This window comes from Primulina tabacum, chromosome 8, assembly GCF_025594145.1.
Source record: "Primulina tabacum isolate GXHZ01 chromosome 8, ASM2559414v2, whole genome shotgun sequence".
In the NCBI taxonomy this organism is placed as follows: domain Eukaryota; kingdom Viridiplantae; phylum Streptophyta; class Magnoliopsida; order Lamiales; family Gesneriaceae; genus Primulina; species Primulina tabacum.
In genome coordinates, this window is record NC_134557.1 from 14,344,593 (window position 1) to 14,366,997 (window position 22,405).

Below are 22,405 nucleotides of genomic sequence, written 5' to 3' on the forward strand. Positions count from 1 at the left end.
GTAAATGTCATAATTAGATAAAACAGTAAAATATTAAAATAAAGATTGTTTATTCACAAGAGTCAATAAAACCTAAACCACAAATTTCTCGATAGATACCTACTCTAACACTCAATTCATAAATGGCCTTGAACTTTGTTGCAAATAACATAAAAGATGTTAGATGAAGGATTCAGTCGACTCTCGTTGCCTTCTTCTCGTTGTTGCTTTAGTTAATGACTGAAACCCTTCAACTTGCTTTGTCATCTCGCGTTATAGCAATGGGCACTGGGAAATCGTTAGGCAGTCGATTTTAATTGTTTGATCTGTCTTAGGATGCCCTTTCTGCCCAATGAATCTAGTTTGCTTAATGACATCGGAAAAGTTATGTATTGAAAAACAAAATAATTATTTCCTGTGATCAGAAGCAAAAGCTTACTTGTAGCTGATTGGTTTCGGATACTTTTGATTTACGTATTCAACCATAGTATGAGTTACTAACCTAATAGTCTTTCCGAAGCATTATTTCTTGTGAATTCTTAAATTAAACATACCTTTGGCCTAAAGATCCATAACTATTAGATAAGGGTACCATGTTTTGATATAATAATTTCAACTGTATAAGCACTCAATACATTTAAAATAAGTGTTAGTTAAAATTTGAGCTGTCAAACGGTCTGACCGGCCAGTTTGACAGTTTGAGAAAACCCCAACCCGATAAAAATTAAACAAGATACTGAGATATATAGTTAATAAAATTAGAGCAATCAAATGATCCGACTTGTCAGCTTGACATGTTACAATAAACAAGTATAAATAATATAAATATTTTAAAAATCATGCATATGTAAACAGTTACAAAACTCAACAACATAAATATATAAACAATAGAAAATTTTGATTTGCTTTTAAATTTTTATTATTATTGTTATTTTCGATAATAAAACTACTTAAAATAAAAAATAAACCAGCGTAACAACACTAAGAGAGTATGTCTCTTGTGAGACGATCTCATGAATCTTTATCTGTGAGACGGGTCAACCCTATCGATATTCACAATAAAAAGTTTAGCATAAAAAGTAATAGTTTTTCATGGATGACCCAAATAAGAGATAGATCCGTCTCACAAAATACGACAACTGAGACCGTCTCACACAAGTTTTTGTCAAACTGAAATATATAGGTATTATGTATTTAAATTCGCTAATTAGACACTGGATATTATATACTAATTTCATTTTAACACACACACGCACATATATATTCTGAACAAGATTATTATTAATTGATAAAAATGTGAATAACTATTAATTCATAATGCAATTTCAACTGCATTTCCCTCTATTGCTTCCACACAATTTCACAGAGTGAAAAAGGGTAGGAAAGCAGAAGATCGAGAAAATGAAGAGAGCTGCGTCTCAACCCCTTCTGTAAATATTCATAAATCTTTCTCCTATATATTAAACTCGGCTTCTGCAGAAACATTGTTGTGCACTTATTTTTTATTCTTAATATACTTTTTATAAAAAGCGATTATTATGCAGGAAATATTTTCGAGAAGAGGATGCAGAAGAAGAAGAACATGGCAAAATCAAAGGAAAATCACAGAGAGATGTTGACACCATTGCCAAGCAAGTCGCCTGCATGACAATACACAAGAAAGTAGCCAAGAAATCACGTAAAAAATTTAACTTTTTTTTTCTATGAATTTTATCAAGATTTCTAATAGCTTTTTGGTCTAAGTTACTGTTTCTTGGCATGTAAAGCCAGATATTCTGATCAAACTCGAGATGATTATAAAGATTCGTAGTTTCTTTTTCTTTTAGAAAATTTAGAGGTTTCATTACATGAAACAGGGACGGACCCAACAAGCCGAATATCGGCATTCAAACGACAGATTTTTTCACGTCAAACCCCATTAAATTTGTGGATTATGTCTCGCCATTGGTATATTTACTTGGAAGATTGAATTAAAATACAATGCAAATTACCGAGGATCATTTCATAGCAATTCTTTCAAATTATTTCCTTCGAAAAAAGTAAAAAAATTCTTGGATTTTCTTGAAAATTTCGTATTTTGTCAGGTGGAGAGTTAAGTTCTTGGGACAAATATGGAGGATCATGGAGGCTAGAGCAGAGGACTGGAGCAGCAAGGCTAAAGAAACAGCTCAAAACAAGATGGACCATTCAGAAACTGATTGATGAACAACTGACCCGATTTCAGGCACATTACATCAGGGCTACGGGCCCAACTAAACTATCAGATATGGCCCAACTTCTCATACCCAAGTGGTCTCCGAGCCACGAACTGGCCGCGGTGTCATGGCTTGGCGACTGGCGGCCCTCCACCATCCTGGAGCTGTTACGGTCATTGATCAACTCCTTATCCAACCCTTTCGGAGTAGAGCACGCCCTGTCGCAGCTGATCAATGATATACGTATCGAGGAGGCAGTGATCGACGAGGAAATTACCGAGATTCAAGCCACTTGTGTCCTTCACCTCCCGTTCGGCCCAGTCGAGGGAAGTGGGACAGATTTGGCTCGTGTCAAGTCCGAGTTCAAGAAAATCTATCGAGTTGTAGCTAAGGCACAACTCCTCAGGTTCATGTTGCCTGCTTTGTTTGATCAAATGATTGGAACTTGGTTATTTTTGTTAATGCATGCAATGTGCTTATTAACAGGGTAAAAGCAGTGGAATTAGTGGTTAAGAAGGTTTTATGCCAGACCGATGCAGCTGAGTTCCTCGTTGCATTCGCCGGAATCCAGGACGTCATCCACGAAATCGCTATGAAAGCGAGTAAGGGTCCAGTTAGTATCAAGGGACTTGGAGTTTAATTGATGGGGAGGAAATGGATTGGTGTTCTTGTAGCATAGCTTAAATGGTTGGATATTTCAGCCTTTTTCTGATCATTTTCAAGATACAAAGAGGTCTACCATTCGCTATGCTTGTGAATCGATTGATAGAGTAGTAATCGGTAGACTGTAATATAAAAGTAAATTCAACAAACTGACGATTCTGATCATGTTAAATGATTTTTCAAATTTAATGAAACACATTTGAATCGACTAATTTTCTAATTTTATTTAGATAACAGGGAGAAGATGGCATATAACTGGTTGCCGCATATATTTTCGAAATCATTTTTGCTTCTTGAATTACAAGGTGGCATAAGTTATATATATAAAAAAGTGATACAAATTATTTAAGGAAATTACTATTTGTTACACTACTTTTCCAAGAATTTGCTGAGAACAGCTTTTCGTGAAGGGGCCTCTTCTTTTCCGGTCTCAAACATATTGTTGTCTGTACTGAGAGAGCACCGGACTACAGAATTGACATGTTTCCTCAAAATGGCATTGTCCATAAAAACACTACATAGCATCTTCCTCAACTCACGGTCACCTGAATAGCCACCTTCATCACTTGTTATGGATGAAGATTTAACTTCTTGAGCCAGAAGCTGTGCCTGTTACACATTGTTATAGATGACAGTTACTAGTATAAACTACAATGAATTCGAGTTATCTCATAGATCTACACACGCAAACAAGATTAAGAACAAGGATCGAAATATATTAATTACGAGAACAGCTTAAGTCACCCCTCCCCGTCGTTAAAGATTTTGGGTCCATATGTGGAGTCGATCAAGTCTCAAATTGGATATGCAAGCCAGATCGCTCAAAATATAAAATTTCATGTCAGTTCTTGGATAACCACTTTGCACCGTTGTTAAAAAAGGGTGAACTTTCTGGACTCGTATTAGGATAGTGGGATGATCTCTCCAACCAAAACACTTCCATCTGTAATGTTTATTGGTGATTTAATTTCTTTTATATGTAGGATGATATACTACAGTCTGTCGTGAATAATACCTCTGCGAGAAGAAGACCAATGCGATTGTCCGAAGTAGCCAATATATCGACAGCATCAGACGGATATGAAGTATCCATCTTTAGTTTGTTTTCTTCCTCAATGAGAAAATTAACACTGCATTCTTCAAGCCGACAACGAAGAATTTCGCACTCATGTAGCAAATTTGCATTGGCAGCTTTATTGTGTTCAGTTTTCTGCTTTTCCATTTGTAGTCTCCTCTAGAGTGAAGAGAATGAGCACAGAGTTTATTATTAACTTATGTTGTGCAATTTGAAAGCATAAAAATAAACAGAAGAAACTATCCAACTGCTAATGTCGCATTTTTATCTACTGGGCTCTAGTAGCCAAAAAAGAAATTAAAACAATGATCACAAAACTTGATTTAATGAATAGATGGATACTTGAAATATTCTCTGTGTCTGTCTTTTGTCAGCAATACGAATAACTTTGTTGAGCTCGTAGTTAGAAATTAATGAATCTTACTAATTGGTTGAGTGTAGTGGATTTAAGAGCAGAAATTACCTCCAATTCTGTCTTTTCTTTTACCGTTCTGTCAAGCTCCTGTCTCTGTTCTGATTGAGAATTCCGAAGAGACTTAACTTCTTTTATAAGAAGTTTAACATCTGACTTTGATCTCAAATCTGAATCTTCTTGATATTTCTTCAAGTTTTTAAGCTGCTCTCTTGCGGAATCTAACTCTTGCCGTAATGCTTCATTCTCTTGAACGATTGAAGAGTTTGTTGCTTCAGCGACAACTTTTTCATCCTGCATTTTTTATTTCTTTCCCCATTATTCACTTTATAAAACAAGAAAAATTGATATGGTCACAAATACCAGATTAAGACCTGTTCAGCTTTCAACTTCAACTCCATCTCCAAGCATTTTCTACTGATGTCCTCCACATCCCATTGTGTTTGAGTAAATCTTTCCCTTTCATCAAGAATAGCCTTCTCCAGATTTTCTTTGCCAATCTTCTTTGTAGACTCGAGTTCAATTTCCAAATCTTTGGCCTATGATATCATAAAACATATAATGGAACACCGATCTGATATCGACAGTGTTCTGTGCTTGTCTGATTATGACTTCTATTTCATATTGGAAATTGAATTCTATAAATTACGCAAGTTCACACCTGAAAACATAAAATAATTTACATCTGCAAACTAAGTGATAGAACATTAGTTGTTGTAAAGGCAAATCCCGAATATTGATTGAAAAAATGATGAGTGGAAGAAAAAAGTTACCACGACTAACAGAAAGTAGAACCTATCTTCCTCTTCTGAAAATGACAATATGGACAGCTAGCCAGGAACCTATGGCTCCAAAAGGATGACCATAAGATTCGGAGTATATTTCCTCCCTTTACTGAAGGAAATCAAATTCCATAATTTATTCTGAGTGAATAAAAACTACATGAAGAATGCATTCCTAATTCTCTTGACCTTTCTCGTTCTGTCCTCTTCTTTGTATTCCTTCTTGGAAAAATGGATTTATTTACTGTCTTTCATATGCTTGTGCTCCACCTAAGGGTTCAGGTCTATGGTGGTAGCTGACAAGTATGCCTTCATATCCCTCTCCACTTTGTAAATTAGCTAACCCACGGAAGGGGTTCTTACACAAACCAGTAGTTACAATAGAAATTTGAAGGATACTATATTAAGTCATATTTCTTCCATGTAATGTAATATGCAACACAAATGTAAAACAATTATGTGAGCTTTGAAGCAGTACTTATTGAAGAAAACAGAAAAAGTGAACGAGGATTAGAAACTTACCTTCGTAGTTAGATACTGTCTTACAGCAAATTCATGATTTAATCTAGCCATGAGATCTTCCATATCGGTTTTTGATGTGACTAACCGCTGTTGCATGGTAACTAGAAGTCTGTTCATCTTCTGCTGCTCTTCTGCTGGAAGAATTACCAGCGTATCACGTGAAAATTGTGAACCTGATATGGAAAGTGTGTCCCTGAATTCTGTTGGTACAAAGCTTGCAGAATGTTGAGATGAAGAACTACACTGCCGGTGGATATCCCACAAACTTGAAACATCACTCGGTGGATCATCTAGATAAATCTCATCCATTGCTACGGCATTGTCAATTCTCTGATCACCTTTTCGTAACCATGATTCATTTACGGTTGTTTCTGTCAGACTGGATAAACATTATTAGAAATTGGATTTTCCTTGTTGAAACCAAACTAGTTAGCCTTCACATACCTCGAGGACAGAGCCTCAGGTGTCACATTAATAGAATCATCACCAAAATTTGATGTTAATTCTGAGTTGACGGCAATCACTGAAGCATTTGATGGATCTAATGAAGTCCCAATATTGGAACTCAAATTCATGTCCAGCACCTGATGACTTGACTCGCTGAATGCTGAATTGCAAGTTCGAGGACAATGAGCTTGAAAATAGAATTTTACTTTTAACAGCATGCGAGTTCACCATAAAAATAAATACGTATGTCATTTGAACAACGAGACAATCCTATTATCTGGGAAGGAGAGATACATACCTGACCTTGCAGCCGCTTCTAACTCAAGAAAGCACGCTGAAGGAGCACTTCTTGAGATATCAATATCAGAGAGTACCTTTGTCATCCACTCCTCCCAAGAGCACCTACGCTGTGAATCATGCTAACTTGATGATGGTATTGTATAAAAAATACTGACATTAATAAGCACAAATTCCTGTTCTATTATAAAACAATATGAGGCATCATCAATGTAGAAACAGTAATGGGAATAGAAACAGTTAAATCCAGTTACAAGAGCCTATAAAACCTATACTTGCCTTGTTAGCAAATATAATTAGGACAATGTCTCGATACATATCTATGATCTGTGCTTCAAGATTTCCTTTATCACAGTATAATGACTCCTAATTCAACTCACAACCAACAAACTTAGGCTGCCATTATAAACCACGCGTTTCAATTGAAACAATAATGACTAGTATGAACAGATTAAGAAATGTTACCCAAAAAAACCACAACCAAGTACTTGTGCTGTGGAAACTATAACCCCAAAGAAAATGACAACACCACAAGAGATAAATCAAATCATCTCAAGTTGGTGCCACGATGATTAAATGCAAAAGTTTGGCATAAAATGACCACAAGACTAAGGAATCAAGGAAAACGTTTGCATCCCAAAGTTCTTTGGTAGAAATTGCATGATATCATTTCTCAAATACCCACCCAAGAAGGTCATTGATTTGAGATGCTAAATGACAGACAAATATATATGAAGCATTGTCGCTTCTGTGTTCCTGTTCATTGTATATAATCGTTTAGATAAAAAGTATGAAATCTAGCTCAACCGGTACCAACACTTTAGGAATCTAGGTACTTAAGCCTGGAGGTTCTGGGTCAAGTGTTGGGAGAAAGCGAAAGAAACCACTTTTCAGGGATGAGATATTCTATGAGTGACGGTGCATGGGCATGTGCTACGGCTCATGCTAGACCATCCTAACGACCCATGACCAGTAGTGGTGCATGAGTATAGGCTAAGGCTCATGTTGGTTCAACCTAATGGCTCATAATGGTTACACTTATACCTTGCAGACTCAACGTAAATAGGCTGAAAACTCTGATGCGTTACAAATTTATAAGTTCGTTTCTCACAACTGTAATAATCAAACTGGACTTTCCAGAGTGGAAAATTGAGATAAATAAAGCCCCTTTCACCTATGAAACTCGGTGTCATAATTTTTTTGTTTCTAACATCATTTTTAACTAAGCAAAGGATTTTTCTGTCATTAGATGCCCTAAGTAGCCCCATAATGGATTAGATAATTTTTCTTAGAACTCGGCGGAGAGCAATTCCGAGAACAATGGTAAGTAGCTGTCACGAGCCGCGAAGACGACGTGGGCCGAGAAGGGGCTGTGGACACCAATGTGGAGAAAGAGCCCAAGAATGAGGAGGACGAGCCCAAGAGGTATCAACGTTTCACACATGGGAAATTTAGGGTTAAAAGTTGAGGAGCAAGAAGATTTTTTCCTAGTTAGCAAAGATAATTATTTCCTTGTTTTACTATTTCCTTGTTTTTGAGATTTCAGCATATCTTTTAAATTTGGTAGGATTTTTCTTTCAGTTGTGAGGGATTGCATCATTAGTATATGTAGGGATTTGGGAGAAAGAGATGCTTATCAAAAAATATTATCAATAAAAGTTTATTTTTCAAGATCGGGTGGTTCTCTTGTTCTCTCGAGCCCCAACTCTTCAGCTAATCATAGGTCGTCAAGGGCGTAAATCAAAAAGACAGGAATTCTACTCCGAACGAAAAGATTTCACTGTCCAACGACCCATAACACGATCCCAAACGCAGGCACATAACATATTGGTATCAGAGCCAGCCGTTATGGGGGATATCAGCAAGCTGGAACAGCAATTTGCGGCATTCATGAACATGTATCAGGAGGATATACGTGCAACCGAACAGCGGCAGCAAGAGATGGCCGCACAATTGCAGGAGCTTTCACTGAACTTGACAAACACACGTTCAGGAGGGCACAACGGGGAAAGTAGCTACAGGGACTCGCGCATTCCGCGTCGTGAGGACTCGAAGCGCATCGACGAAGGAGAAGGCCGTAGGTATATTCCAAAATACTCAAAACTAGATTTTCCTAGTTACAATGGCCAGGGAGACCCGTTGGGATGGATCCATCGGTGCGAACACTTTTTTCGACATCAACATACACCGGAAGAGGAAAAGGTGGAGTTAGCATTCTTCCACCTAGAAGAAGAAGCGCAAGTATGGTTCCTCAAATTGGAAAGAGATAGGCCAAACTTACAGTGGGAAGAGTTCAAGAACCAATGCAATCTCCGATTTGGCCCGACGATCCGCAGCAATAAATTGGGAGAATTATCTAAGTTACGCCAAACAGGAACCGTAGGGGAATATCAGCGCCGATTCGAACAACTGGCTGCCCATGCCTGTGCTCTCACCAGCGAACAAGAAGTAGAAATATTCATCAGCGGGTTAAGGGAACAGATTGCAATTGAGGTGGAAATCCAGCAGCCCAAGGATTTAGCAAGCGCAATGAGCCTTGCTCGCCTATTCGAGCGAAAAGAAGGGAGTCAAGCACCGCGCAAACCAGGGGTTAATCCAAGTCCACCGCCGTTTGTTAAGAAATTGAATCGAGCGGAGATGGAGGAGCGCCGATCACGGGGGCTCTGTTTTAACTGTGATGAAATGTATGTCCCCGGTCATCGATGCAAAAAATTATTTTGGTTAGAATTAACCGATGAAGAACAAGGTGAATCAGAGGAAGCACATGACTTGGGGCTGACCATACACGCTATTTCGGGGTCCTCAGAAGCGCAAAAAATGAAAATTAAAGGGGCTATTAATGGTGTTCCGGTCTTGGTACTCATAGATTCGGGCAGCACACACTGCTTCTTGGACACCAACTTGGCCGATAAATTGAAGTTGCCAATAGAAAATCCAGCAGCCCTTTGGGTGACAGTGGCCAGTGGAAAAAAATTATCATGCGCTGGAGTTTGTCATAACATAAACATCCAACTGGAGCGACATTCCTTCTGTGTGGAATTTTTCATTTTCTCATTGGGTGAATTTGGAGCCGTCTTGGGCGTGAATTGGCTCAAAACACTGGGTCCTATCACATGGAACTTCAAGGATATGTCGATGAGATTCTTGCAAGGGGGCACAACCATTGCATTATACGGCGTACAAAAAGGCGGCACTACAACTAGCCTGCATTTATCTACGTTGTGTAACAATAAAGAAGACTCACAGGGACAGTTAGCAAATCTTTTGGAAGAATTTTCTGATATCTTTGCCGAACCAGGGGGACTTCCGCCTTCTCGCAGCGCCAATCACAAAATCATATTGGAACACGGTGCCAATCCCGTCGTGGTGCGCCCATATCGATATCCCCATGCACAAAAAGACGAAATTGAGCGACAATGCGTTGATATGCTCGCGAAGGGTCTCATTCGGCCCAGCAACTCGCCATTCTCATCCCCAGTACTTCTAGTCAAGAAAAGTGACGACACTTGGAGGTTTTGTGTCGACTATCGGGCTCTTAATGCAAAAACTATCAAGGACAAATTCCCGATCCCGGTCATAGACGAGCTTTTGGAGGAGCTTCATGGTGCGAAGTATTTTTCAAAGCTGGATCTACGGGCCGGATACCACCAGATTCTTATGGATCCTAGTTGCGTGCACATGACAGCCTTCCGCACCCACCACGGCCACTTTGAGTTTGTCGTAATGCCCTTTGGCCTTACCAACGCCCCTTCTACCTTCCAATCAATCATGAATTCGGTCTTTGGGCGATATTTGAGGCAATTTATTTTGGTTTTCTTTGATGATATCTTGATCTACAGCCCAACGTGGGACGACCACTTGTGTCATATTCGCACAGTTTTTTCGATATTACGGCAACAACAATTTGTCTTGAAGCGATCTAAGTGTATCTTTGCCAAAAAAGAGGTGGCCTATCTAGGGCACGTCGTCAATCAAACGGGTGTTAAGGTTGATGAGGACAAGATTAAGGCAATCACACAATGGCCAGCCCCAAACACAGTTAAAGGGTTGCGAGGATTTTTGGGGCTCACCGGTTATTATCGCAAATTCGTAAAGGATTATGGCACCATCGCAGCTCCCCTTACGCAGCTATTAAAAAAGAACTCCTTCAAGTGGAGCGACGAGGCTTCTCGTGCGTTTGCCCTATTAAAAACTGTTATGACAACAACCCCTGTTCTTGCCTTGCCGGATTTTTCAGCACACTTTGTGGTCGAGTGCGACGCTTCTGATACTGGGATTGGTGCAGTTTTGCATCAAAATGGGCGTCCCCTTGCTTTCTTTAGCCAACCCTTACCACAACGACACAAAAAGCTTCCTGCATATGAAAAAGAGTTGATTGGGTTAGCTAAAGCGGTGCGCCATTGGCGACCTTATTTTTGGGGCAACACTTTTGTGGTTCGCACCGATCATTATAGCCTTAAATTTTTACTGGAACAGCGGATTACGACTTCACCACAGCAGCATTGGGTTAGCAAGCTTCTGGGTTTTGATTTTCATGTGGAATACAAAGCAGGCAGCACCAACGTGGTGGCGGATGCGCTGTCCAGACGTGATGATGCGGAGGGCAGTTTACAAGCTATCTCCCTGCCGCAATCCGCCATTTTCAGCACCATTCGGGAGGAACATAGGGACACGGCCGAGCTTCAACCCCTTATCCAGAAAATCCAGCAAGGCGAAGCTATAGGGCCTTGGGAATTCCGGGATGGTCTTATATGGTATCGCCAGCGTATTTATTTGCCGAAGATCTCGCCCTCCATTGCCAGTATCATTTCGGGTACCCATAATGCCTACCATGAGGGCTTCCAGAAAACTGTTCACCGCATTTCCCGTGATTTCTTTTGGACAGGAATGAAACTGCCAAGTCCAAGAGTATGTAGCTACGTGTCTCATATGTCAACGCAATAAGGTGGAACTTTTAAAACCTGCAAGGTTACTCCAACCCCTACCGATACCTCAGCATATATGGGCCGATATTTCCATGGATTTTGTTGAAGGGCTTCCGGTGTCACAAGGCAAAAGTGTGCTATTGGTCGTCGTCGATCGCCTCTCTAAATATGCTCATTTTTTGGCCCTCTCCCATCCGTATACTGCCGTGCACGTCGCTCGCATTTTCTTTGATCACGTACTTAAATTGCATGGGCTACCAGAGACAATTGTTACTGATCGGGATGTCACTTTTACAAGCTCTTTTTGGAAGGAACTTTTTCGACTGAGTGGTTCACAATTATGCTTTACGTCGGCATATCACCCACAATCCGATGGTCAAACAGAGGCTGTTAATCGCATCGTGGAAATGTATTTGCGCTGCTTTACAGGGGATTATCCAACGAAATGGGTAGGTTGGCTGTCATGGTCTGAGTATTGCTACAACACCAGTTTTCACTCTTCTCTTCGCACTACACCCTTTGAAGCCGTATATGGGCGCCCCCCACCACGCCTGTTGTCATACTGCCCCGGTCTCTCACTCATTGATTCTGTGGATAAAGAATTGCAAACTCGTGATCAAGTTCTTGGGGAATTAAAAAACAGACTCTTGCAAGCACAAAACTCCATGAAGACACAATATGATGCTACTCATCGGGAACTCCAGTTCGACGTGGGGGACAAGGTCCTGCTCAAACTACAGCCATATCGTCAGAAATCCGTCGCTTATCGCAAAAATCAGAAACTCGGCCCCCGTTACTATGGTCCATTTTCGATAGTTAGTCGCATTGGCTCAGTCGCATACAAACTTCAACTCCCAGAATTATCCAAGATCCATCCAGTTTTCCATGTTTCATCACTCAAGAAGTTCAAGGGCAATCAGGAGGCAGACCCCGTACTTCAGCATTTTCCCCTAGACGAGGAGAACAGACAACCGCAGGCCATCCTTGATACACGCATCCGCAATGGCGGGCACGAGTTTTTAGTTCATTGGCAAGGGCTGGCACCATCTGAGGCTTCTTGGGAAGCGGTTTCAACCTTCACAGCCCAATTCCCTTCTTTCAAGTTTGAGGACAAACTTGCATCTCAAGGGGACGGCAATGTCACGAGCCGCGAAGACGACGTGGGCCGAGAAGGGGCTGTGGACACCAATGTGGAGAAAGAGCCCAAGAATGAGGAGGACGAGCCCAAGAGGTATCAACGTTTCACACATGGGAAATTTAGGGTTAAAAGTTGAGGAGCAAGAAGATTTTTTCCTAGCTAGCAAAGATAATTATTTCCTTGTTTTACTATTTCCTTGTTTTTGAGATTTCAGCATATCTTTTAAATTTGGTAGGATTTTTCTTTCAGTTGTGAGGGATTGCATCATTAGTATATGTAGGGATTTGGGAGAAAGAGATGCTTATCAAAAAATATTATCAATAAAAGTTTATTTTTCAAGATCGGGTGGTTCTCTTGTTCTCTCGAGCCCCAACTCTTCAGCTAATCATAGGTCGTCAAGGGCGTAAATCAAAAAGACAGGAATTCTACTCCGAACGAAAAGATTTCACTGTCCAACGACCCATAACACGATCCCAAACGCAGGCACGTAACAGTAGCGTGATCTAACAAATTTACAATGTATATATATAAACCAACTAAGAATGTATAAATGTATTTGTATAGACAATAACAACTAGCAAATGCATTCCCTCTACGAGTGAGTATAAGAGTATTCCCTCTACAATGATACTCTACGGAACGCACAAATAAATACATTCAACTGCAAGCAGTATTTAAAACTTTGATAAGCACAAGATAAACTACAACGGTATATGAGCGAAGAAAGTGGAAAAGAAGAAGAGGGTGCTAACTTCCTCCAAAATTTCCCTGCCTTTTATTTTCAAGAGCCTCTTTGAAGGAGCTGTTGGCAACTTTTTGTTGGGAAAAGACCTTTTGAGCTGCAAAATACAAACATGAAATAGTGTTACAGTTTAAAGCATTTTAATTGGCAAAAGAAAGAAACAAAAACTTCACTCACCACTACTATCAATATTATAGATGATAGTAAATCATAAATTAATTCAATATTCAGATATGATCAAAGAAATTTATATCATCTCTTTATGAGAAAAGGGTAAATAGTCTTATAAAAGATGCTAAATTACAGCAGAGGCAAGCTTCAAGAAATCCCTAAATCTTCTTAGCAATCCTCGTGTGGTGGTCACCCCTTCCGGTGACTGCAAACCTACTTGAACCCTGTAAAACTGTCACAAACAGATGTTAAAACAATCGATATCAAAATTTCAGGTGTAATGCATGCATGCATGATCTTCTTCGTATAGTTCAAAGATTTTTCTCGTAATTTCACTCTGTTTCGGAGATTAATTGTACAAAAGGATCTATCTTACAGTCATAACAGCCCATCCACCTTACACAAAAAATTATTCTGCCAGAAAGTTATCCTGATTCAAGAAACATACAGTTTTTTTTTATAAGAGACATATATTATTAATTAATAAAAGTAGGTGCGTACAAGATACGGATAAGAAATCCGCTCTAAACAAAGGAAATAAAGAAAATCTACAACATCACAACTTTTAGAAAACAAAATTCCAATCCCTGGAAAAGTCTGAGACACTTAGATGTCGATATTCCGGCTGTAAGATCGACCAACACGCAACCCTGAATTTTATTTTATCCCATACTTCGACGACGGACTCCGACTTATCTTCAAATATCCTTGAATTCCTTTCCAACCAAATCGACCATAAAATGCAATGAACGATGGTAAACCAGAACCGAATATGTTTCCTCCCTTTGTGCAAGCTCGGTTCCACAATAAGCATTTCCTTTGCCTTTTCCGGTAGATTCCAAACCAGCTCCAACTCTTTGAATGCCCTTCATCCAAATCTGAGATGAGAATGGGCAATGAAGTAATAAATGATCCTGATTTTCCTCATCCCTATGACACAAACAGCACCAATGTGGACATAGTACACAATCCGGCCATCTTCTTTGCACCGCAGCACTAGTCTGTAGCTTCTCCAAGGCCACAATCCACGAAAAAACTTGCACCTTTGGTGGGACAGGTATTTTCCAGATATTGTTACAGCAGTCGAAAGGATTCAAAGAAGGATTAGGAAAAAAAGAGTTATAAAAAGATTTGACAGAAAACAACCCTGAAGAGCCCCCCAACCACAATCTATAGTCCTTTACTCCCCACTCCAATCGAACAGTTTGTAGAACCCCAAGAAGAATTGTGAACTCACTCTCTTCACTCTCAAAAAAGTTCCTTCTAAATCGGACATCCCAATTAATAAGAAGATTACCACTACTAGTGACTACATCGACAAAACTCAAGATTGGTCTATTTTTTAAAGTGCATAAGTCAAATAAGGAAGGAAAACGCTGTTTGAACGAGACCCCCCCCCCCAACCCACACATCCTCCCAAAACCGAATAAAGTTACCCTCTTTAAGCAACCCCTTAACCAACTGATGAAAAGCCGGGAACGATCGAGAAATACATTTCCACGGACTTCTGAAGGTAGAAGTCCTCGCCAATCCCAAATCCCAAATCCCAGCCATTAACTTGAGTACCAATAACTTTCTTCCACAGAGTATCCCTATCCACCGATCCTCTCCACCACCATTTACCAAGTAGTGCCATATTTCTTAAACGGATGCTTCCCAATCCCAGTCCCCCTCTGTCCTTAGGTTTGCACACTTGTTCCCATCGTACTACATGACAATGCTTATCACCGTCGGCCCCATCCCAAAAAAAATTACTCATCATTTTTTCCATAATTTTCCCACCTTATTCGGCACCTTGAAAATGGACATATAGTAAGATGGCATAGCGCACAAAACAGACTTTATCAACGTTAGTCGACCCCCTCTTGATAAAAATGATTTTTTCCAGCTAGCCAATTTTTTTCCCATATTGGATAACACGGGTTCCCAAAACTCCGTAGACAAAGGGTTTCCTCCCAAGGGAACACCTAAATATTTAATAGGAAAGTTGCCTTAATTGCACCCGATTGTTCGTGCCATACCTTCCGTGTCTTCGTCAGACATAAACAAACCCACCACCAAACTTTTATCCAAATTCATCTTAAGCCCCGAGAATGAGCCGAACCTCTTCAGAATATCGACTATCTCTAGTAAATGCCTTTTAGAATGTGCGAAAAACAATGTGTCATCCGCAAATTGAAGGTGAGTGATTTGTTCCTTTTGTCTACCTACCTCGAGCCCTCTAACTTTGCTGTTTTCCTTAGCCTTATCAACCATCCTCCCCTAAACATCAACAACCAAATTAAACAGTAATGGAGAAAGAGGATCCCCTTGTCTTAGCCCTTTCTCTCCTTTAATTTTTCCCCGTGGCCTTCCGTTGATAAAAATCGAGTAGGAAACATTAGAAACGCAGCCCATGATCCACTTCCTCCACCTAAAGCCGAATCCTTTCTTCCGTAAAACCCAATCAAGAAATCTCCAGTCGACGTTATCATAATCCTTTTCCAAATTAACTTTGAACACCCAACCTCTCTCTTATTCCTTCGATAAAATTCCACCACCTCATTAGCAATGAGGCAGCAGTCTAGAATTTGTCTTCCTTTAATAAATGCACATTGATTTTCCGCAACCGTGGAACTAATGACGCTCTTCAATCTGTTTGTCAAGACCTTAGCCAAAATTTTGTACATACTTGTAATCAAGCTAATTGGTCTGAAGTCCTTTATCCTCATAGTCTCTTGTTTTTTCGGAATGAGGCATATGTAAGTTTCATTAGTGACGCCACTTGACAATTCACTGTTGAAGAATTCTGCAAACACCCTCGTTACATCCTCTTTGACCGTGTCCCAATTGTGTTGAAAAAAGGCCATTGTGAACCCATCCGGCCCCGGGGCCTTAGATCCATCACTGTCAAACACCACCTTTTTAATCTCTTCATCGGTGAAAAGAATCTCCAATTCATCTGCTTGAGCCCTATCTATCTCACACCAATTCAAGCCCCGAAGATCTTCCTCCTCTCCCTCGAGGTTTCCCAATTCCCCTTCCGTTTTCCTATACATTCTCCGGTAGAATCCTAAGATTTCCTCTTCAATCACTCTTTCATCAATAACCCTCAAACCATCCTCCAATTCCACTATATCAATCAGCGCTTTATTTTTTTTATTTGTCAATAATGAATTGAAAAATTTCGTGTTTTGATCCTCTGCTCTCATCCAATTCAATTTCCCTTTTTGACATTGCATCTGTGATCTTCTGAGCATGACATTTTCCAACTGGCCTCTTAGATTCCTCTTTCCTCTTTGAGAGAAACAGACCACCTCCCCGACCCCTCTAATTCATCCAGCCTATGAATACCACTAGTCAACTCCCTAATTCTATTTCCCACATCTCCGAAAACCTCTCTGTTCCATTTGGACACTTCATCTTTGATCCTCTTCAATTTTTTCATGAACTTGTACCCTTCCCATCCTTGAATGGTCCCATTGTTCCACCAGACCTTAACTGAATCTTTGAACTCAGGATGTGTCAGCCAAACGTTTTCGAACCTAAATGGAGCCGGACCCCAGCGTAAAATACTTGTGTCGAACAAAAGTGGATAATGATCAGATGTTGTTCTCGGCAGAACCCTTTGTCTATAGTTGGGGAAAATCTCTTTCCAGCCCTTAGTAATGAGGAATCTGTCCAATCGACAACAAATCGGATCTTCTCTAAAGTTAGACCATGTGAACTTAGCATTCAAAAGTGGGGGATCTATAATCTGTAATTCATCAATCAAGCTATCGAAACATCTCATGCTTGTGGTCAATGAAGGACTGTTTAATTTTTCACCCGTGTTTCTGACCACATTGAAGTCTCCTCCCAAACACCATTTATCACCGCAAATCGAATTCAAGCCTGCTATCTCGTCCCAAAAGTTTGCTCTCTCTCTTGGCTTTACCGGACCATAGATTGCCGAAAAGCACCACTTGACTTCCTCATGCCCGCAAATTTCGATAGACACCGAAAACTCTCCTATCAAATTGTCACTTACTGCCACAACTCTAGGATCCCACATCACCAAAATACCCCCCCCCCCCCCTCTTCCCACCGACGGTAGACAAACCCAATCAACATATCTCGATTTCCAAATACTCGCTACAAATTTCCTATCCAGCCTATCTTTTTTGGTTTCCAGTAACATTACAATTTCAGGTTTTTCAGTTCGTAGGACATTCTTGATTAATTCTCTCCTAGCCGCTGCCCCTCCTCCTCGTATATTCCAGGATAATATTTTCATAGCGAAACGTAGGTTCCCTTGGAGGTCGATCCTCTCTCATAATTGATACCACACTGTAATCTGTGAAGTTCCCTACTCAAGATACCATTCGACTTCCTAACCCCTTCCCCACGAAGTCCAACTGTACTTACCTCCTCTTCATCATTCCCAGCATCTTCTCCGTAACCTTTCGCAGCTCCGCAGAATGATTCTTTCCCTATTCCCGACTTTTCATCGACCCTCGCCAACCCCCCTCTTAATGGACCACTAGACAACCCCAGAGCCGTGAAAGATGCTGGTAAAATAGAATGAAGCATAAAAGAGTGGTTGAAAAAGGATGATTGAATTCCAGATAATACATGTCCCACCTTAGAGCTCGTATTTACCGTTTTTTGTTGCAATTCAGATTCAGTAGCTTTTTTCAGCGGGGAGAACAGCCCTGCCAGATTCTCGAAGTCGTCTTCCATTGTATCATTCCGATCTGATCGCGTTGAAAGCAGACTATCCGTTTCTGAGGATTCCATCTCGCCCTCCAACAAATCGTCTTGTGAGCCATCAAAATCTATGTCATCACTGTCATCAAGTTCGCAGATACGCTTATTTGGACTAAATATACCTTGAAGGTTGATCCCATGAGAACTGGAATGATCCTTATTCTCAACAGCCCCTCTCTTAGATCTTCTGTAATAGGTTTTCCCATAAGTCGGCATTGGTCTTTTAGAGATTACAGCGCCCTCTTCACTTTCCTGCCCCTTCGTCGGCGACACATTCATGGAATTGATTTCTGAACTCTGAAATCTTAGGGGTTCTTTAGGGACGACTCTGGAAAGGATTTTGATCGCCTTGCTACCAGCACTTGATGGCGGTTCAACACTCTTCCCTTGCTGATAAATTTTCTTCTCGCACATCATAGCCAATTCTATCTTCCTTCTCTTTAAAGTTGATATCCGGGCCAGGATGCATCTCCAAAAATTCGTTGTCTGATGCTTGGGCTGGTAAGTCTTTCTTCTCGCTGTTTCCTAAGGTGTGTCCTCCTTTAATCCCCTCCTCAAGATTTTGCATCCTGTGAATATTATTGTTGCCCCACCCCGCCAAAGTTCTCTTGCCATTCACCACAACTTGAGCGTAAGTTAGCTTTTCATACTGAAGATAAGCTGTAGGGTCAAAGGTTTCTACCCTAATACTTATCTCTGTCATTTCACTTGGAATTTGCAATTTGCTATGGATGAACCCTCCTTCAGTGCCTTTGACTCTGATTTTAGCTGCACCGAGGTCACTAGTTGATAGGGTATCAGCACTGATTTCCATCAGACCTCCGCAATGATCCCCGATAATCTTGAAAATATCCGGCTTCCATAGATTCCAGGGTAGCCCGTAAATGCTAATCCAGCTATTACAACACTTTTCAACAATATATGCCGTGTTAATATCTTTCCTCCATCCCTCAAAGTCCAACGAAATCCCATTATCGAAGAATCCTCGTTTCAAATTCAAATAAAAAGAGAATTCAGCTGCATTTGAAGGCCACCACACTGCTCTGTTTGCTTCAAACGGAATAGATTTGCTTTCGTTTTTGTTGGTTTCCCAAGAGCATTCTGAATGGATTCCCAAGAAGTGTTAACCCTTCTTTTGGTAACTATAAGAGCTTCTTCCCAATTCCTTCCGGTGGTAAATATACCTCTGTTGTCAGAAGATTTCAACCCCTCTCGGCTGATATCCCTCCTACCCCGCCTCCCTTCAGACTTGTCACTGTTGAAGTTTCTCTGATTATAACCGTGATGCCCTTGTATAATACCCCTCTGATTATATCCCAATTTCAATTTTCCCAAAATAGTAGCTATATTTCTCTATCCCACAGACTTGATACCGCTGGGCACGATAGTGGTTTGCTTCCTGCCTTGCTGGTTGTATTTAGACAATTCCAGAAATCGACCACGCTTGTTAGAGAATAACTGCACTGTGAACACCGCATTCTTTGCTCTGAGGCTAAAGAATGGCGACTCAGACGGTGAAGCAGAAATGGAGTCTAAGATTCTAAGGTGAATCCAGTGGGCCTCCTCATGCCCGAAGTCCAGCATGTAGTTCGAATTCCTTGTTCTTTCGGACCACCAAATAGACCTGCCTCCAATACCCAACCTCAAAGTGAAGATTTTGTGTTCAATCCTAATAACCACATCTCGGTTAACTGTCCTGATATCCATTGGCAGATGCCCAACGTTCTTGCTATTCCTGGGGTACATTCGTGGAACCTATTCCAACCGGTCCAATAAAAATAGTTTGAATCAGCAATGAATCACTCCACTCAGCTTATCCGACCAGACTGGCGACGTAAAGGCAGACGAATAAGGTGAGAAGGATAGATTAGGTAACGGGGAAGCCGGCTGTCATCAGAAAAAAATTTTAGGAGCAGCCGAAACAAAAATGGCGAGGAAAGGTGACAGGGTAATGGGCCGCCGACTGCCGATGACCGGCGTCGGGGACGGAGGAAGGAAGCAGTCGACTAGGCTTAGGTATAGAAGTTACTGATAGATCGAAGAAAGGACTCGGGCGATAGAAGATTCAGAGAGGAAAGGAGCATTTTCAAAAAATTCTCTCTCTAGGGCTTTTTCGTTTGCCCAAGAAACATACAGTTGCATATTACTACTTTCTGCGCTACTACTTGTTTTGCTTGGATGTGTCATTTTCCATTGTTTTGGGCTTTTGTAGTTTTAATTCATTTTTTTTAGGTTTAAGAAGTGGAGCTTGCTTGACCGGGGAAGTAAGAACCTAAAACTATGAGAAAATGCAAGAGAAAGCCGAACTGAAACTGGAGAGAATATATTTAAGCACATATTAGAACTAATTAACTATATACAATCATACCTAACGAGTTTGGCTCAGAAAAAAACCAGCAAAAATGAATGCGGAAAAAATTAACAAAGTCTATACCACCACAGCCTCTGAACCTCCTGGTTCAGATAAGATAGTCCAAGAAGGGATGGTAACACAATAACTCCATCTAGTGTGAAAACCGTGAGGCCAGACTGTACTTGGTCCATCCTACAATGGAAAAGTGCATGACATAATCTATGAAGTTACATGAGCATAAAAAAACACATCTTAAAACTTCACAATGGCCAATATAAGGCAGATATTAAGTCAAATGACAGTTCTGGTTATAGATGATCACCAAGTATATTAGTTATCTACAGATCGTAGATCAGAACAAGATAAATAATTAGTCCGGCTATCTCAAACAGTGAACAGTTTGATGCATTCAGTAAAAGGTTGAGTCACCTTCCTGAGGCGAAAATGGAATTGTTTATACCTTACTGTTCTAAAACTATAAGTTTTACTTGAGTTGCCAGAATTTCTAAATAGCCTATGCAATCAAAACTATAACGCAAAACAACAGGAATCTACAAACAATCGTTAATTTAAACCAAACTTCAAATCTTGAGGTTTGAGCAACGAATTACAACTCAATAGAATAAATTTTCAGTTTTCCAGTAAAAACCCATTAGGAGGGAGAAATCTAACCCACAAACAGGGAGGAGGGCTCCAATCCATCCCAAACGGCAGCGGCGAAGTGCCATCGTGCCGATGCTGAGATAAGGTAATCTCGTTTTTCCCAATTAAATTTGAAGACCCGAGTAAATTCCCTCCTTCCTTTTGCTGGTTTTCTCCATCACTGGTTGTCTGATGATGGGTTGAAATGGATTCGATCAAAGCGGGATCGATTAATCCAAGGTCGAAGAGTGAGTAGTTGATGCCGTACAGATTCATAGGACGCAAGTTGTTCGATGGATTGAAAGTGAAATATTCTTTGTTCGTGGAAATTTTGCGCATTCACTGCCTGATTTCAACTGCAGACCACCTTTGTATAACTACCAGTTTTGTCTCATATATAAGCAAAATGTTCTAAACAGATGTAGGCGATAGACGCACTCATGTCTCGGCCTACCGCTAGCTGCATAGGCGTCCGTCTATTTAGACAATTTTTTATTTTTAAATAAATATCTTTTTTTTTCTTTTTTTATCACCGTATTTTTAAATAATTTTTCATATCAGACAGTTTCTAAACATCGAGACATTGAGCAACTACTCAGAGCTTAGTCTCCGTCTAGGCGACGTTTTTTATAACATTGATCGAACTCTTGTATTCATTTATAACATTTGGATTTAGATAAAAAGTTAATTTACTTGTATGCACAAGTTTACTGGTTGTTTGTCTCGAAAATTGCGGGGCGTGACAGGCACGTGTTTGTGTCAAATGTGAATGATCCGACTTCGTTTGTCAAACGTTGCGAGTCTCGATTCGACCGTTAGTTATAGTTCATTCGATATGGCTTCAAAATTAAACGTATAAACTGAGGAAAATAAAGGAATTATAGAGAGAATTCATGGACAACATCAAACTTAAATATGATGTTATGAATTTTGATCAACATTCTACAATAAAGTTAAAGAAATGAGAAAATATATTGTACTGCTTGGAAAATGGGAAATGAGCGAATAATTAATTATAGAATTCTGCAGAGTTTTTGCTGTAGAATTGTTGGATGATTTTTGTCGATGGCTTTTTTTCCGATTATTCCTTCTCCTTTTGTCACCCTCCACGGGGGAGTTTCAGCCACATTCCACGATCTCCCCACGATTTCCACGTCATGTAATGGTGCATCGTGCATTTCCCTGGGCCAACCGCTATTCTCCTGGGCTTTCTTTTGTTGGGCTACTGCTCATGGACTTCAAGAAATATTTTTTGAACACAACAATTGTCCCCCGTAGCCAATTTGGCCCATGAACCAATTTGGCTATATTTAATAATTCTAATGTATTAGCTC

General features: G+C 40.3%; 2 protein-coding genes across 3 annotated transcripts; one reads left to right on the forward strand and one right to left on the reverse strand.

Annotated features, from left to right (window-relative positions):
- Positions 1–1,769: 1,769 nt before the first annotated feature.
- On the forward strand, positions 1,770–2,952 carry LOC142554596 (uncharacterized). The gene is made up of 3 exons (XM_075665260.1): positions 1,770–1,785; positions 2,064–2,580; positions 2,661–2,952. The coding sequence occupies exons 1-3, from the start codon at positions 1,770–1,772 to the stop codon at positions 2,812–2,814; spliced, it is 687 nt and encodes a 228-aa protein (XP_075521375.1). The 3' UTR covers positions 2,815–2,952.
- Positions 2,953–3,082: 130 nt separating this feature from the next.
- Positions 3,083–21,531, reverse strand: LOC142553794 (PX domain-containing protein EREX-like). Of its 2 annotated transcripts, none has more exons than XM_075664301.1 (11): positions 21,102–21,531; positions 20,511–20,621; positions 13,482–13,580; positions 13,188–13,274; positions 6,374–6,482; positions 6,073–6,235; positions 5,629–6,007; positions 4,699–4,863; positions 4,376–4,618; positions 3,853–4,071; positions 3,083–3,446 (listed from the first exon to the last, which is right to left on the reverse strand). In XM_075664301.1, exons 1-11 carry the CDS (start codon positions 21,408–21,410, stop codon positions 3,207–3,209), a joined length of 2,124 nt encoding a protein of 707 aa, XP_075520416.1. In that variant the 5' UTR covers positions 21,411–21,531; the 3' UTR covers positions 3,083–3,206. The 2 variants fall into 2 exon arrangements, with proteins under 2 accessions (XP_075520416.1, XP_075520415.1); XM_075664300.1 differs by having other exon boundaries at positions 6,073–6,262.
- Between the last annotated feature and the right edge of the window lie 874 nt (positions 21,532–22,405).

What these genes read in the sequence shown, in the direction of transcription:
- LOC142554596 (XM_075665260.1), top strand. An exon ending in GCTAAGGCACAACTCCTCAG is followed by an intron (nt 2,581 to 2,660) that starts GTTCATGTTGCC and finishes GCTTATTAACAG; the next exon opens with GGTAAAAGCAGTGGAATTAG.
- LOC142553794 (XM_075664300.1), bottom strand. Translation starts at nt 21,410, where the DNA reads ATGCGCAAAATTTCCACGAACAAAGAATATTTCACTTTCAATCCATCG. An exon ending in GCAGGGAAATTTTGGAGGAA is followed by an intron (nt 6,483 to 13,187) that starts GTTAGCACCCTC and finishes CATGATTCACAG; the next exon opens with CGTAGGTGCTCTTGGGAGGA. An exon ending in CCTGAGGCTCTGTCCTCGAG is followed by an intron (nt 6,008 to 6,072) that starts GTATGTGAAGGC and finishes ATGTTTATCCAG; the next exon opens with TCTGACAGAAACAACCGTAA.